Source organism: Desmodus rotundus, chromosome 13, assembly GCF_022682495.2.
Source record: "Desmodus rotundus isolate HL8 chromosome 13, HLdesRot8A.1, whole genome shotgun sequence".
Taxonomy (NCBI): Eukaryota; Metazoa; Chordata; class Mammalia; order Chiroptera; family Phyllostomidae; genus Desmodus; species Desmodus rotundus.
The window spans coordinates 93,172,197-93,189,652 of NC_071399.1; the positions used below are offsets into that span (position 1 = coordinate 93,172,197).

The 17,456-nt window shown below is 56.5% G+C and overlaps 1 protein-coding gene across 3 annotated transcripts in view; it reads right to left on the reverse strand.

The window, feature by feature from the left end:
• SPART (spartin) overlaps window positions 1-17,231 on the reverse strand; it is a 32,298-nt gene extending 15,067 nt beyond the window's left edge. For 2 of the 3 annotated variants that reach the window (XM_053916507.1, XM_053916506.1), the window contains exons 1-5: window positions 17,046-17,230; window positions 11,609-12,426; window positions 10,041-10,238; window positions 5,101-5,268; window positions 2,049-2,172 (exon numbers count right to left, since the gene is read on the reverse strand). In XM_053916507.1, coding sequence (XP_053772482.1) covers window positions 2,049-2,172; window positions 5,101-5,268; window positions 10,041-10,238; window positions 11,609-12,424 — 1,306 coding nt within the window. In that variant the 5' untranslated portion in view covers window positions 12,425-12,426; window positions 17,046-17,230. Of the gene's footprint in view, window positions 1-2,048; window positions 2,173-5,100; window positions 5,269-10,040; window positions 10,239-11,608; window positions 12,427-17,045 lie in introns of all 3 variants that reach the window. The other variant, XM_053916508.1, reaches the window with a different exon arrangement.
• Between the last annotated feature and the right edge of the window lie 225 nt (window positions 17,232-17,456).

Genomic DNA, 17,456 nt, shown 5'->3' on the forward strand with positions numbered 1-17,456 from the left:
CACGAGGTTGCCGGGCGACCTCCCACGATGGGCTGAGCCAATCCGATCAGTCACCCACCCGCTTCCTCCTCCCGCAGCAGCGTCCAGACTCCACGGCGACGGCAATGTTTGCAGCTGCCTCCATGACACGCGCGGCCAGCCTCCCCGACACCCCCCACGGCTGCACATGAAACCGTCACCACGCCTCCCCTCGCCTTTTCCATCAGAAAGCAAGACGCTGGCCCGCACCGGGGACTCGGCCTCGCAGAAGTGGCCCGGGAGCGTCCGCCCGCGGCTCTGGTGCAGGGCACCACCCGGAGCCAGGGCCGCGCGTCTCTGCACAGAGCCCGTGTGGGGCAGGTGCCAACAGTCTAGACCAATCGGACCCAGTTCCCTGGAGTCCCTCTTCCGCACTCTGAGCCCCCCCTTCTGTGACCTGGGGAGCCAGTGGTCTCCCCTCCACCCCAACAGCACCAGGGAGCTCATGTTCGCTCTGACTGTCCACCCTTTAGGGCACAGGATGAGGAGCCAGCAGACCCTGCGGGCCATCCAGGATCTCCGTTAGCTCCCCCCAGGGTGAGCTGAACGAGGATGCTAGGCTCCCAGAGGACCAGTGCACGGAGCCCATGTGGCACCCAGAAGGCCGCACACTTCCTGGCAGGTGATGTTCTCCAAAGACGTCCAAAGGAGGGAGTCTGTGTCACCTGCCATCCACCCTAGGCAGGCTTGTCACTCGCTTGTAAGGAGTGGCACTGGGAATCCCCACAAGTGTGCCAGACGACAGGCCGCCTCTGCCTGCCTGCTGGGCCGGCCCCAATCGGTCGGAGCCCAGAGCGACCGTACAGACGCCACCGCGCTGAAAGGGTTGTGCTGCACAGAGAGGCCGAGGCAGGCGCTCCCTGTGGCAGCCCGGATGCTGAGTCCTCCCGCTGCGGGTGCCAGACGTGTGAGGGCAGGGCCTTCAGGTGATCAGCCCCCGGCTAGCGAGGGGCGGCCAGCCCCAGCCTCCCCGCTGAGGGCTGGCCCTCCAGAAGCAGACACAGCCAGCCCTGCGGGGCCTTGGGTGCCTGACCACTGGGCTCCTAAGCATAAAGGGGTGTGTGGTTCCATGAGCCCGGGACGTCCTGGCACACGGCGACAGCCCCGCCCACGCAGGAGTGGGCACAGGCTCAGCTGGCACGACCCAGACCACGGCTCGGCACCTGCAACATCCAGGGGCCAGTAGCGAGAGGGAGGGTTTCTTCTCGACTTCTGTGAAAACGTCTTTCAAAGCTCCGTTTTAACTGTTGCGATCACACTTCAGAAACTGTCTTCATCTTTTCTGCCCGTCTCAAGCGGCACTTGGACGCTGGGAAAGTACTCTGTTAGCTCCTAGCTAACTGGTCGGTTACTTTTCACTTGTTGTGGTTTGCTGGGATTTCACGTTGGAGATTCCTCTGCTTCTGACACGTCTACTATGCTAATGAGCTTCCCCAAAGAGGGAGGCTGGCGCCCTGAGCGGAGACCGGTGGGGGTCTGAATCCGAGAGCCCCCGCACCCGAACAGCTGGGACATCAGCCAGTCCCAGGAAGACACATGCCCGGAAAGGTCCTGGAAAGGTCGGTCTGGTTCTAGAGCACCTGCCCGAAGCCCTCGTTAACAGTAATTACTAATCACAGAGGGGCCACCGCCCAGTGGCCTGGCAGGGACCCCGGGTCTCCATGTGCTCGTGCTGCTGTGTGGTCCACGAGGGCCGTGCTGCTTCCATGCAGAGGGGCGCACCGCACCCCCACTGGTGGGGGGCGGGACAGAAAGGACTGCGGGGGATTCCAGAGGGAAACGGAAAATAAGCAGTTTCACACTCAGGGCCCCCGGAGCGTGTGGGGTCCCCTGCCGACCCCCCGGGAGCGAGCAGAAGAGCCGGGGAGGAGCTCGCACCTGTGCAACAGTGTGCACTGTTCTAAGAGCCAGTCCCTCGACCTCTGAGTGTTTACAAAGCGTCACCGAGGCCCGGACTGCGCCGTCTCTCCCTCCTCCCCAGGGCTCCGCACTGCAGAGGAGGAAAGCCACCACCGCCGTCCCCGGCCTACCTGTCAGAATGTTCTGAGCCACCTTCTCGCTCCACTCAGGCAACTCCTTCGGTTTTTCTTCTGCGACGGGCTCGCAGGGGACCATGTGACTCAGACTGACTTCCTCACTTGAAGCGCCTCTAGCCTAAAGGGCAAACACACGGACACGTGAAGCGCGGGAGAACCACGCAGAGGAAACTCCCGAGCAATGAAACAGCACGGAGCAGGGGGACACACCTCCAGCCAAGAGAGTCACCAGCCCACTCCTGGCCCAGGCCCGTGCACCTCGGGGCCACCGGCGGCAACGTGCTCCCCCAGGCAAGCGAGGCGCACGTGCCCACACGCCCCCACATGCCCCCAGTGCGGTGTGCACCGTGCCATGTTCGCACCCGCGCCTTCCCTTCCCCGACCGGACCAGACAGGACCGGGAGCCCCTTGCGTGGCCAGTCACCCCGGACGCGTTCCACCGAACGGCTCCCTCAGTGAGGAAGGGTGCTCGCACGTGAGCTGCTTTTGACAGAGACCGAGTCCAAGCAGAGACACACGTACACAGCACCCCGGCCTTTCCGCCGGCACGGACACGGGCACGCAGACCACCTGCCCCTGCTGCTCCGCGCCGTCGCGGGAACAGCGGCCAGCGGCCGGTCTCCCCGAGGAGTCGCGCACTCTCAGGACTCGGGGGCAGGACGAACTGTCCGGCAGAAACGCAGAGCCTCCCTCAAAATCTAACACTGCAAACGAAACCGAACTTCTGCACAGGGCAAAGCTGCTCCCAGGGAAAAACCAGACACACTGCCGACTTACCGAAGCCTGACAACAGCCGACGCCGCGGAAAGGCACGGAGCTCCAGAAGTCGAGAGGACGCAACTGGGAGCTCGGCCGTGAGTGCAGGTGAAGGGCACACACGAGCAGACGCCGCACACACAAGACGAACCTCACGGTGCCCGGTGCCCGTGAGCAGATGCTCCGCACTACTCACAACCCACGCGAACTGAGACGCTGCGGCGCAGCCTCTCCCGGCCCGGGACCAGGCGCCCCCACGCTGCTGGCCGGCACCTGTCCCAGGTACAGACTGCGCCCCCGTGACCTGCATCTACGGACATGCCCGACGAGCGAGTGTGTGGTCCACGGGTCCACGGCGCTGCTGACTGAGGTGCTGTGTGGAGCAGGGACAAGAGGAACCAGGCCAGGTGCCTGCCGATGACACGCTGATCAAAGGCACTGAGGGACTCCTGAAAGGAAGTGCGTGGTGGCTGTGGAAAGCTGAGGAAGCTCTCTACTTACTGACACGGAAAGACCCCTCAACTTTTTATCAACGACAGGGATAAAGGTAACAGCCTACCTGTTACCTCCTGTGACGAGAGGGAGGGGAGAGCAGCAGCTCTGTCTGCATGTTGCTGCCTCGAGGGGCCCAGTGAGAACCACGGGGCCCGGGCCACACCCGGGGCTGTGGGCACTGTGGACGTGGACGACGGGGGCGGGCAGTAAAGCTGCCCAACCCACGTACCTTCTTATACACTTTCATTTTCAATTTTTGTAAAGATTTTATTTATTTTTAGAGAGATGGGAAGGGAAGAGGAGACACATCAATGTGTGGCTGCCTCCCACGCGCCCCCTACTGGGGACCTGGCCAGCAACCCAGGCATGTGCCCTCACTGGGAATCGAACCCTGACCCTTTGGTTTGCAGGCAGGCGCTCAATCCGCTGAGCCACGCCAGCCAGGGAGAGCATATAATTTCATTTTTTAAAACAAGTGTTAAATTTTTAAAAAATGAAGTTCTATGTGATATGGAAAAATTTCCAAATATGCTGTGAAGTAAAAACCAAGGAGCAAAATAGTTTGTGTTACATGCTGGCATTTGTATTAATTATTATTCACATATGTATGTACATTCGTATCCACGCAAAATAAACACGTGCATGAGTATGTATTTGAACATGCATAAAACCTACCTGGAAGAACAGTAAGAAGCAAAGAGCAACAGAGAGCTGGGAGGCAGGAGGCTGGGGACGGCTCGGGAGGCAAGCTTACTTTTCGCGACTTGATGTATCGTTTTGTGCATAAACAAAGACATTTCCGGGAGCCACTCTGGACTCCCAGTGTCCTCGTAAAGCCAGTCCAGGATGTCCGACATGAGCACATGCAGAGCACTCACCGATTCTCACTCACTCCGCGACGGCGGAGGAGCACCCACCCCTGGAACACAGCCACCACCAAGGGCCTGAACTGCCCCCACTCGGGACTCACACACGTTCCTCCTCTCCACGTCTGTTTGCGTCATCACTCCTGCTGAGTGTCCCCTCCACCTGCTCCCGTGCAGCCAGCCCCTCTCCGTCTGCCAGGACTCATCTCGGCCCGAGGGCCCCGCATCGGCCCCATGCCCCACACATGCATCAGAGAGGAGGCACAGCCCAGCTCTGCACGCAACCTGCGGGGCCCCATCCAGTGATCACACTGGACGGAGACGCACACTGCCCACCCATCTGCCCTCCCCACCGGGCCGTCAGCCCCTCCTGAGGCAGACGCTAAATTCACACTGTCCCCGCTCCGCTCAGTGTCCCAGCCCTCAGTGACACTCACTGCCTCCAACCCAGATCTGCTGTTTACAGCACGTCACACACCCAGAGCCTAAGAAATGAAAGCAGAACAAGTAGACAACTGCTGATCTTCCGAGCAGCCCGTTCGGCCCTGGTGACACCCCCGAGGAAACGAGGACCTGAACGAAAACGGCAGTCGGAGAACAAGCTGCCTGGCCCCCAATCTCGGTGTGCAGGGGGCAGGGCGGGGGGGCACCACGAAACAAAGAAATACGAGCACCGTTAACGTAACAGGAAAATCTGAGAACAGGCACAAAAACTCTATCCCTCAAAACGTGGAGCACTTGCAAAGCGCTTTCAGCGACAAACGCTGGGAAAGGGAAGAACCGAGGCTGCTGGTCACGTCTGCCACTCCCTGCAGCGGGCGCTCCGTTCAGCAAACGGGGGTGAGAGCCTGTGAGTCACTGACACGGGTGACAGGCACCTTCGATTAGCACGCGCACCCCCCCCATCACTCTTCCCGTGACATGCTCACCTTTTTACCCCGTTTCCCTTTGGGCCGCACGTCCTTGCCGCCTTGGTCCGATGAAGCGCCCGTGCGTCTCCCATCGGGGCCACTGGCGTCCTTCCGCGGGCCGGCAGGGCCCCTGGCTCGGCCAGGGATCTGGAACTCATCCTCTCCCTCCGCCCGGTCCCAGTTCGCCTAGGGGGTAGAGGACTGGGCTTAGCTCAGACCCGACTCCCCAGGTGACTCTCCCGGCGCTGCAGTGCCTCGCGCCCTAACGCTGCGCCCGGTCCCATGGCAGTGTCTGACAGTCTCACTGTGAATGCCACCGATTCTGTCCGATCTCGTCCCCAGCCTCCAACCTCTGAGTTCCTAGTTCACAGCACGTGACTGAAACCAAATTTCAAAAGACACGGAATAAAAGACTTAGACCAGTCATATATGTAAGAATAAGTAACTTCAAAGGCAATTAACAAAACTCAAGTCCAGTTTGGCTATGCACTGTTGGAAAGCTAACTGCTGGGGTTTTTTGCACTTAGTACTAACAGCATTCTACTGGCACACACCTGCTGAGTGAATACTCAAGGGTAAAAAAGGTCAAAGTTACAGCTGTAACTACCTTTTGTTCACAGCTGGAGTTGGGACAACAGGGCAAACTAAAAACAACACGCAACCAAAAATAAACTCAACAGAGAAGTGAGCATCTAACCTGAAAGTCAGTTTAACGTCTCTGCTAGAGCCGGTGCGTGTGGGGGCAGGGACCCAGGTCTGAGCACTGAAGGGCCCTTCGCCCTGCCAGTGGACAAACAGACGGCGGGCTAAGGCTCACAGCCACGCCCGGCCGCCACGCCCGGCCTCCGTGGGCCCCTCCCTGTGAGCGCAGGACACGCACTCCTCTGCGGGCCGTGGGCGCTGTTAAGAGACCAAACACCAGCACTGACCGCAGTCACCACAGCGTCCCTCACACACACAGACACACAACCGTGCAGATGTGACTGTGACCTCCCCTGACCTGGTGCTCAGTTCCCGTGACCTTGGATCTTTCAAACAGGCACGGATTCCAAGTGCATTCTACTTCTGAGAAAACAGGAACAAGCCTTTCGAAACTGAAACTGACGGGAACTACAGCTGACCCTTGGACCTCACAGGCTGCAGCTGGAGGGTCACTCACACAATACTGCGACCGCACTTCCGGGCGAGGTGGCGGGGCAGGGGAACACTGCGCTCGCCTCTGCCCATGACCACATCCAATCACGGCTGAAGGACAGACTGCCTCCCCTGCGAGCCGCCCGACGCCCAGCTGAACAGAACCCCTGACACTGAGGACAGAAAGCAGCCACGTGGAGACCGGCAGGAGGGGCAGCAACTCAGAACAGGCTGGCCCCACGACAGCCGGCCGTGAACATCGGTGCAGGCGCCCTCCAGGCGAGACAGAGCGCTGCTGGGGACCCAGGCGCCCTCTCCAAGGGCCGGCGTACCAACTCACCCACAAACCCGCGCCCTGAGCTCCAGCAAGGGGACAGAGGCTTAAGAAACACCAGGGACACACGGGGAGGAACTGAAGTGTCCAGCTTCAGAGCGAGGGCTGGAGGGGCAGCTTTCTCCCAGACAGAGTGCGGCAGGTGCCCCTGTTCCTCTGCTGACCCCTCCCCACGCGGGCACCCCATCTGAGTCTCCATTAACCTGAGTAACACCCTTCCTGCCCCTTGCACCTCCTGCACCTTCCAGCAGCTGCTCCTCAGGAGCGGTCGGTCTCGGCATGCACTGCAGACAACCCAAACGAGCAGCGACGGCCTCTGTGTGCCCTGCCCCGCGTGCTCAGTGGCCCCAAGCCTGGCACTGGTGGCTGCCGGCCTCCGCCTGCAGCACAGCCTCCCCCAGGCCCCTCCAGGCCAGGCCCAGGCAGCTCCCACCAGGTAGCCCTGGGCTGAGCAGCTGGCTTTGGCAAGGACCGGAGTCCCCCGCTCCCGAACCAACACACCTACACCTGGTGGCTGGCCTGGCTTCAGACCACACCAGAGCACCAGCCAATCAGCACCACACACACCCAGGCACCAGCCAGTCAGCACCACACACGACACACCAGGCAGTGGGCCCAGCAGGCACCAGCAGCCAGGTGCAGCGAGTCCTGCTCCCCAGGGTCACCCCATGCCCAAAGCTCGTCTGCTGTTGTCACAGCCACTCCTCACGGCCAGGCTCATGGCGGATCAGCCTGAGGGTCCATCTGCCCCACTGACGTGCTAACAGCAACTGGGGCTCAAGGGCAGCACCTGGCTCAGGTGACGGGGAGGCTGCACCACTGGGCACCCAGGACAGCTGCTACAAAAGGCCACTCTGCAAGCCCGGTTGGCGTAGCGCCTCTGCCTAACCCACAGAACCAAACACGGTGGGGGGAGGGGGGCAGGGGGTGCAGCCCAAACGAGGGGACAAAGCCGCAGGGCCCAGATGGAAGAGAAGGACAGAATTCCAGAAAAAGAACTAAACAGAATGGAGACAAGCCAGCTCCTGGACGCAGAGCTGAAAACATGGGTGACAGGGACGCTCAGGCGGGCGACAACCTCAGGAGAGGACGGGAAGCGCCGGTGAGGAGGCAGACGGTCGAGAGGACCAGTGAGAAGAGGAGAGCAGTGACTGGAATGGAGGACGTGCCAGATGGAGTCAACAGCAGACGAGCTGGAGCTGAGAAATTAGTGATTCGAAACACACGGTAGCTACCCCATCGGAACAGCAGAAAGAAAAAAGAATCCCAAAGAATGAGGACAGTTAAGGGACCTCTGGGACAGCATCAAGCACAGCAACGTCCTCCTACAGGCCGCAAAAGGAGGAGCCAGAGAGCAAGGGATAGAGGACATACTTGAAGAGATAATGACCAAAAATTTCTGAAGGAAACAGGCATAAAAGCCCAGGAAGCACAGAGTCCCAAACAAGATGCACCCAAAGAGGCCCGCTCCCAGACACACTGTAACTCAAATGCCAAAGGTTAAAGACAGAATCTTCAAAGCAGCAAGAACAAAGCAGTCAGTTACCTACGAAGACTGCCAGCTGGTTTCTCAACAGAAACATTTCAGACCAGGCGGGGGTGGCATGAAATGTTCATAGTGATGAAAAGCAGCGACCTATAGCCGAGATTACTCCACCCAGCAAAGCTTTCGTTTAGAATCAAACTAGAGATAAAGAGCTTCCCAGACAAGAAAGAGCTGAAGGAGTTTACTTGTAAACCAGTATTACATGAAATGTTAGTCTTCTTTTAAAAAAAAAAAAAATTAAAACATGAGTAAGAAAATATCACAAAGAAAAAATTCTCATGGACACATTATAAAAGCAGGGGACCCACCAACAGGAAAGGCAAACATCGGAAGATCACGTGTAATCCCAAGAGGAACCTGAGGGACACAGAAGAGCAGGTGCACAAAGAAGTTAGAACCGTTACACAAACACACACAGAGGGGCTGAGGAACAGTGGTAGTGAGTTCAGACCATGTCGGAACTTAAGTGGCCTTCAACTTCAAACCTTCGCTGGGAACGGCGGCTTGGCAGACGTGAAGCACATGGCAACCACAAACCAGAAATCTGCGGGGAGTCACTCCACAGAGTAGAGAGAGCCAGCCGCACCGCACAGTCACCAACGTGCAAGAGAAGAGGGAGCCAGAGGGTAAGAGCAGAACAGGGACCCACCGAACCACTCAGAAAAGAGCAAAATGGCAGTGACTACGTAGCTGCCTGTAATTACCTGAAATAGAAAAGGACTGAACGCTCTCATCAGAGACAAACGGATAAGGAACGGGTGGGACAGTGGGACGTCTACATGAGGGAGTGTTACTCAACCGTGAGAAAACGAAACTTTCCCATTTGTGACCACACAGAGGGACCTAGAGGTATCATGCTACCTGCAGTCAGTCCCGGAAGACAAACACAAACACTGTATCACTTCACTTACACGTGGACTCCAAAAGAAACTCAGCGAGCCAACAAAACAGACACAGTCTGGAGCCCTGGCCAGTGCAGCTCAGTGTGGACCCCTTCAGGGCACAGGCCTGGGCTGGAGGTTCCGTCACCAGCTGGGGCTCAGCAGAAAGACAGTCGATCCGTGTCTCTCATGTTACGTTGCTCTCCCTCTCCTCCTCCCTCCCTTCCCCTTTCTCTCTAATAAAAATGTTTGAAAGAAATAAAAAAACAAGCATTTCCCCAACATTTAGAAAGGGTTTTGGACTTGCAGAGGGCAACACTGTGGCCAGTGGGTTTGTCGAGGGGGCGAGGACACAGGCGGCCACCCCTGCAGGTCTGTGCCTCCTCTGTGAGGTCGCCCACCTGTGACCCCAGGCTGGGGCAAGGCCCTCTGAATCCTCATCACCCAGTGCCTACCTTGACCTTGCACTTAGCACATGGCTCCGGGACGGCCCTGCCGTGCACGTGCACCTCTGGGACTGCCGGCGTCTGGGGGGGCAGGTGAGACCCCAGCTGACGAGCCCTGCGCCCTGGGCACCTGGCACAGGCCCACACCCCAGGGACGATGAACACGTGTCTGGGAAACGAGTGAACAGATAGCTGACACAGACTCTAAGGCCCTGATTTCTCTCCGCAAGACAGGGTGCGGGTCCAGCGTAAGCCCCGTGCCTCCCCGTGCCCTGGGAGGCAGGCCAGGCTGCGGGGTCTGCACGGGTGAACTTGCCTTCACAGACAGCCTCTCGGCCCCCTGGGTCCCCTAGGTGATGAGCTCCCACAGCCTCACAGCAGCACCGGGTCACCTTCGAGTCCTCGCCCAACTCCTACCCTCACCAGTGCATTCACAGCTGCACCCGCCCCACCCACACCAGGTCTCCAGCTTCCCACCATCTTGTCGCCGGCCTGTGCGCTCGCGGGCACCAGTCTGGAAGTCGCGGTCAGCAGTGACAGACACTGTGAGCGTGGGAGGAACTGCCCAGGCTTCCGTGGAAGCAGGCTTTCCTCCTGAAGGCACCCACCCCAGTTACCTGGAGCCGCAGGTCGGACATCTGTCGTAAGAGATCCTCGAAGAGCTCTCTGTCGTCCTCCGGCAGTTCCGAAGACAGGACGACGCCCACGAAGCACCCCGCCGCTTGCAGCATTGTGTCGGGAAACATGTAGGCCCCCGCGGTGCACTTGAGAACCGGGGATCTATCAGGAACTAGAGGGTACAGCCAGTCACAAACCTGGAAAGGTTAGTTAAAAAAAAAATCAGTGAAGAGACCTAGGTTTTCACCAAGCTTTTAAAATTGTCCTACCGGAAAACAAACACGTCAAAGGTTGGAAGGCACCTCTGGGTGTGTAAAATGACTTCGGGGGATTTACGTCCTATCTCAGTTTAAGTAGCTGTGCATTTTACTATGCATTAGAAATAAACACATCTTTCCCTCGCTTTCATAGCTGTTGCCGTCTAGAATGCAACCAGCAAACGAGACACCTGAAGAAAACACTGAAGCAACAGCAGGGTGTGCATTTGACAAAAATGGCGCGGGCGACACGTGAACGACCGAGGGTGGAGAGCGTGGGCGAGGTCTCTTTCCTGCGCTGGGGGTCCTCCAGCACTGACTAGACTCTGGACGGAGAGCCCCCACGGCTCCTCACACAAAGCGGGGAGCACCTTCTGGGGGCGGACGGGGGCAGACTGCTGCCAACCGACAGGCTCGCCCACCACGGACCCTCCTCGCCCAGCTTAACATCCACCGGACACTCTCCCGTCCACGTTCGGCAGAGGCGGACCCTGCGTTCACTGGGTTCTAAAAGCACAGTGAAACTGAAACCAAGAGAAAAGTGGGATTTCTAAGGCCTGCCTACTTAAAATCAGATTAATTCCTAATCTCCTAAAGAGGCCAGCAGTAAATTTTGCAGCCTAAGATTTTATATCTGACTTCCAATACTTGGCTGTGTTTATTTTTTAGAACATCCAAGTATTTTCTCAGTCGACACACAGTAGCTCCCTTGACGGAGAATGCTGTGAACACTGGACATGGGCAGGGGAGAGCCCCTGAAGAGATGAATAAATGCTGGTTGTAATCCCACTAGAGAGCCCGTCGTTTTAAAGGCAGAGCTCAGGTGACCGCGCACGGAGTTCGTCTCCCACACCTCCTGCAGCCCAGGCCCCAGGTCTCCTACGTCCCACTGTTCCGATGCAGCTGCTACCAGACCAGCAGAAACTGCGAGCTCTCAGCAGCCTCTTCACACCCCCAGTCGAAAACCCCACTCTCCTGCCAGGTCCAGGCAGCGACGCTGGCTGGAGCGTTACTGTCCTGTACACCGAAGGGCGGTGGGTTCGATCCCCAGTCCGGGCCTGTGCAGCAGGCAATCAGCTGACTTCTCACTCTCTCTCTCTCAAATCAATAAGCATGTCCTCCAGTGAAGGTTAAAAAGTAAAAAAGAAAGTCTATCAAACACAAACGTGTACATTCACAGCCCATTTATAAAGGAACTAGAACTTGAAATGACCTCTTGGCAGTTATTGTCTCAGACCCATTATAAATACTAAAAACAAAAATGATGGATTGCACCCATTTCCAGTCAGGTCGACATTTCCGTGGCTTACCTGGAGGAACCCCGGAGGACGGTTCAGGACTGTGTCCAGGGAATTATCCAAGAACCTCACGATGCGCAGGTACCCGGGGTAGGAGGGCGCACTAACCTCCCCCGCGGGGTTCACGAAGAAAATCTGTACTCCGTTTGGAATCAGGATCAACTCGTCTGCATCGAGCCCTAAGGTCTCCAGAGGAGGCGGCTGAGAATGATTCCTGTAAAAGTCCTCTCCCACCGAGGAGACCTCCCCGGACTCCGTCCCATAGGACACTGTGTAATGGCCTTCGGCAGCCTGGGGCGAGTAGGCGGGCGGAGCCTCGGTGGGGTGGCTCTGGGCTGGTGCGTACAGGGAAGCGGGGGCGGGCAGCGCCCCGGCGCCCGCGGCAGAAGCGCTTCCATTGACTGCAGCCGCGGAGCGCGCAGGGGCCGAGTCAAAGGCCCGAGGCTCCGGGCACTTCGACGACATGTCTTTCGGTGGGAACTCCGGGTACAACTTGGGCACCTCCTGCAGGTCATTCCGCAGGGACGTGGCAAGGCCCTTCTCGAGAATCTCCAGCCTGGTGCGCACGTTCTGCAGCGTTTCTTTCATTTTCTGCTGCATCTGCCGCGCGGACTCCCACCCAGGGCCTGCGTGCTCGGGGTCCGCGGGGCACACGCTGATCCCCCTGAGCAGGTGGCCTATTCCTTGCTTGTAGTGGCTCTTGGCTTCTTCCTTCTGACCTAACTCGTCCGTAGTCAGCCCTTTGTTAACAAAGAAAAAGGCTTTCTCGTAGGCTTCCTTGATGATCTTAATCTCGGCAGGTTCTCCATTTTGCAGCTCTTGCTCCATTTCTGCAAAACAGGTAATTACCTTTCATCATCTTACTTAGCTATTTGTTTATGGATTATGACTTTCTCCTACCCGAATACACTGCAAGAGGCCCGCAGCCCTGCGCGTCTTGTTCCACACAGAACTCCCCAGGCCTACTGCTAGGGCTGCCACCAAAAAGGCACGGAATATGCATGAGCTGAGCGGGTAAGTGGACATTACTCAGCCTTAAATATCATTTAAATTAAAAGCAGGAGAGAGCAAGGCAGAATGCAAGTGCTGAATAACTCCCGTGCTCCTGTTTCTAGTAAGAAATACGTTCCCTACCACGTGTCTTGGAGGTGGGAATCGAAGAGTGGCATTGTAATTCATGATATAAACTCAGGTCGCGCCCAGCTACTTAAAAGCGAGGCTGAACCGCACACGGGAGATGACAGAAAAGAGAAAAACACCTGCACGAAGCCTCCAAGCCACCTCACTCCCACTTAAAGGGGCAGGTGCCCTGCGTGCAGTCAGCCCGGCCCTCCCACGGCTCCACTGAACCGACATACCCGTGCACTTACTGAGAAAAGGCATGAACAGCTACTTCACACGACAACACATGTAACTGGCATGTGAAAATCAACGCGCTCCTCCCCCGGGGAGATGGACCTGAAACCCTGGCAAGCAGGACGACCCGCGGGCCCTGCGCCCGCTCCGCTCGCGCCAGTGCGGGACAGCGCAGGCGCAGACACGGTGGAAGTGGGCGGTTCCTCCGGAGCTCCCCACGCCTGCACCCCACCGCCCAGCGACCCCCTCGGCGGCGTGGAGCTGAGAGAAACGAGTGAGTACACGCGCCAAACACAGACAGTCACCGCGGCTTCACTCACGGAGGCCAAAAACTCGGAACCACCCAGATGCCCACCCACAGGAGAAGGGGTCAAGAGCGGTGTATTTATTCAGACAACGCACTAACCCACAGGCACTAAAAAATAAGTAAATAAGCCCATACCTCCCACAGTCACGAGTCTCTCCAATTTTTGGAGCAAAAGCAGCCAGATACAAAAGACCTCACACGGAGACTACGTAACGCATGAAGGACTCTGTGCAAGTGAGGCCGAAAAGCAGGCACCACCAGTGTCTGGTGACAGAAATGAAAACGGTGTCACAGGTGGTGGATCTAGGTTTGCAAGGGACGGGAGGGGCCGTGTTGTACGTGGGGAGAGGCTCTTTATCTGCGTCGGAGTGATTACGCGTACGAAAGATGCTCGGGCTACAAATATAAGATTAGTGCACTATATACACTTTGTTGCCCCTTAATGTAAGGATAAATGAGGAGGGTGAACTAGAAAAAGGCGACAGACAGTCAGACAAGTGGTGACTCAAACCAGACCAGCGACAGCTGAGGCCCAGCTGTCGGAGAGGAACTCGGAGAAGGGGTGGGTACACAGCATATCACGTGACCTCCCGAAGGCCCACGGAATGGATGGCATTCAACGCTCCTCCAAAGAGGGAACAGAAGTAGAGCTGGAAATAAAGGACTGATTAAAAGCTAACTTACGAATTAAGACCCTTGGTATCTCCCACACCCAGCACCTGGACACTATTTCTCTCCAGCCCTGAAGGAAGACTGAATGTGTTGATTCAAAAGCAGAAGCAAACTGTCTTTGGACAGGGGACTATCAGGCATGAAGACGGACAAATGCCAAAAGCTGGAGGACAAAATGAAAATTGCATGCTGAGTACCGAGACCTTCAGCCTGCTCTCCCCAGCTCGGTTCTTGGAGTTGTGGTGGCAGGTACCTCTCCAGCAAGAACACTGGTGGCCCCCAGGAGGGAAGCCCCGGGGACAGCGACCCCGTCTTCTCTCCCCCAGGAGAACTCAGGCAGCCACCTACTGAGAGACGCCACGGCTGCCACGCTCCACCCCAGTCTCTCCAATTAGCTTCCTAGTGCTCCAGTCTTACATGCAGGAGAGAGCCAAGATCACAAAACTGGGGAACATCGGGCAATGAGAAAAAATGAGAGCGGTGCCACTTGGTTGATAGGGACGCCATGCTGAGTGTGCGGCTCCGCTAGCGCCAAGGGAAGGAGTTCTTCCCGTTCAACAACAGTGCCGGTTTTAATTAGGCAACGTCAACTACCATCTCATTAAGACAAATTCCCACGGAACTCTTACTTTTCATAGTTAATTAGTATATCAAAATCCATCAGCCATTATGCCGTCTGACCAACTATTACCACTTCTAATAACTCAATCCAGAAGAAGTATAATATGTAGAGTTAAAGTCTTAAGAAATTTTTAAAACTAGCTTCAGCCCTGGTTGGTGTGGCTCAGTGGATTGAGCGCTGGCCTGTCAACCAAAGGATCGCCAGTTCGATTCCCAGTCAGGGCACATACCTGGGTTGTGGGCCAGGTCCCCAGTAGGGGGCGCACAAGAGGCAACCACACATTGATGTTTCAGTCTTTCTCATTCCCTTACCCTCTCTAAAAATACATTAAAATCTTTAAAAAAGAAAACCAAAGAAACCTAGCTTCAACTTATACAAGTATTTTTATTAAAAACATGTATGGCAGAGAATAAAAAGCTTTCAAGCATAAATTACATTAAGATAATTTGGGGGGGGGGGGCAGGGGGGTAAAATCAAAGTGCAATTTCAAGAGAAAGGAGCCAGGTAAAGTATCATGCTTGTTTAAAATTGATGGTGATGGGATAAAACTGCAATACTACACTCCTTCGGATACAGTTAAGAGTGACGTCCCAATTTTAGGCCACGTAAATATCAATACGTGGGGAGACGCATCCTTTGCAACTCCCTGAAAGTATGAGGGACAATGCTACAAATCAACGTGCAAGGGGACAGCTTCACAAACAACTGGGGTTCACACGCAGATTAAAGACCGCTGCAAGACCATTCACTGATGGGCACTGCAATGTACAATGCACACGGCCTCTGCTCCTGGAAGGCACCTTAATCACCACCTTGCATGAAATTCTTCAGACGCACTCAGCACTGTTCTGAGCTTAACTTTTAAATCCTTGAAAGTTTGTATCTGATTTAGAAAACATTTGACAAATCCTGAGCAGCTTGCCCAAAGGCAGAGCCAGTAAATGGAGAAGACATTCCAAGCGTCAGGCTCCATCAATATTTGACGAGGAAACGTCGAATTGCAAAGATAAAGCTCTCACTGTGCCTGCAAGGGAGCAGAATGAGAGAGGGCTGAAGGAAACGCGGGGTGTTCATGGCAGGAAGGCTCAAATTTGGTTTAAGTTAAGCCTTCCTAGGTAGTACTTGAAGGCAGAAGGCAGGCATATAATTGCCTTAAATCACATATCAAAACCTGATTCCAGATATCAGTGGTGCATTTATTTTTTAAACGATCTAATAAAAGGAGTAAAATGTATGCTTCAAACAGCTGCATGTGTCCACGTGCTTTAAAAGATTCAGGAGTACAGTTAAATTCTCAACTGAACAGTTTGCTATACTTAATTCAGTCCCGTAAACACTAAAGTAGTAACAACCATTCCAAAGGTCAGCATCAGAAGCAGTCTTTAATAATGCAGCAGGTATCTCCCTACAGCGAGCAGAAGTTGCTCTAACGCCCTATCGGGCCCTGATTAAAAATTTAAAAACAAAAACTGAGCAGTCACTTCCCAAGTTAATTTCCTCCCGAGGCTTCCCACCCACTCTGGCCGGTCCAGTAAGCTGCACAATTAAGAGAAAAGCTTGCAGTTTCAAGCAGGTTTCATATAAAGTCGCTCACTGAGGTCTGTTATTAGAAAAGTGGAGCATTACCTCTTTATTATGGGGGACATGCTTCCATTACTTTTTGGTAGTGCTTTTGGAAACTTCAAAGAAAAATTGCTGCGTGCTTACATATTTAAGGCCATTATTTCAGAGGCAACAACGATCTTCTACTCAAATTCTTTCCATTACAACATAAGAAAGCCAACCTGACCGGTCCTCCCGGGACCGAGCAAAGCAATCCGTGACAACTGGGACGGGGGCGGGGCCACCGCTCCGCAGCGCAGACACCACGCGTCCCCGCCGGGCGCATTCCAAGAAAAACCTGTTCCAGACCCAGAAATCAGGTCTGAGGCCCGTCCCCCGCGGCGCTCGCCCCTAACGAACTGCAACAAATGTGTTCACAAATGTGCTCGAAAGAGTAAGGCCGCGCGCCCTCCACTCCCAGGGCCGTGGCCGCAGTCTGCCGGCCGTTTCGTAAACAGAAGGCACGGACCTTCCCGGAGCTTCAAGCACTGGGGGAGAGTGAAGATCCCTCCGATTTTCGAAGCAAACAGCTGGGGCGCCGCAGCAAGAAGGGGCCGCAGACGCACGACCCCACGACCCGAGGGGGGAGGGGCGGTGTCTCCATCCTAACAGTAAACTGGGGGAGTTGGGGTGTGGAGCGCGGAGGTTCGTAACTAGGACGTGGGAGTTAACCAAGAACGACTTCTCACACTATTGTCTTTCGAAAGTCCTCCCGTCACTGAAAAGTTCACCTCCAAGTTTTGGATAAAGGCCCCCGGCCTTCCCTGCCGGCGTCCCGCGTCCGCCCGGCCAGGCCGCAGGGCCCGGGGCGCTACCGCCACCCACTAACCCGCCCGCGCTCGCAGGGGCCCGCGCAGGGGCGAAGGCTCCCCCGCCGCCCGCCGGCCCACCTGTGCCTGCCGGACTTCGGGCGCTTCGGCGCGGCCCGCAAAGCTCCCCGCCGGGCCGCCGCGGCCCAGAGGACGGCTTCCTCGAGTGCGGCGCGACTGCGCAGCGCCCCCAGAACCCGGGCCGAAGTGCTCAGCGCGCCGGGACTCACAAAGCGTTCTCAGCCGCGAGCCGCCGAGCGCGCACGTCACGCGGCCGCCACGCCCCGCCCCTCCCGTGGCCCTCGCTCCGCGCCGGGGTCCGCGCGCGCGCCGCCGCGGGGGCGCGCCCACGTGACGCCCGCGGCCCGCTCTCTGCCGGCCGAGCGCTAGGGATGTGCACTGCGACCGTGTAAATGGTGTTTGGGGAGACGTCAGTCCCTGGGTCCCTGTAAAACCCCTTGCGGGGGTGGGGGGGAGTGAAAAGGAGCAAGG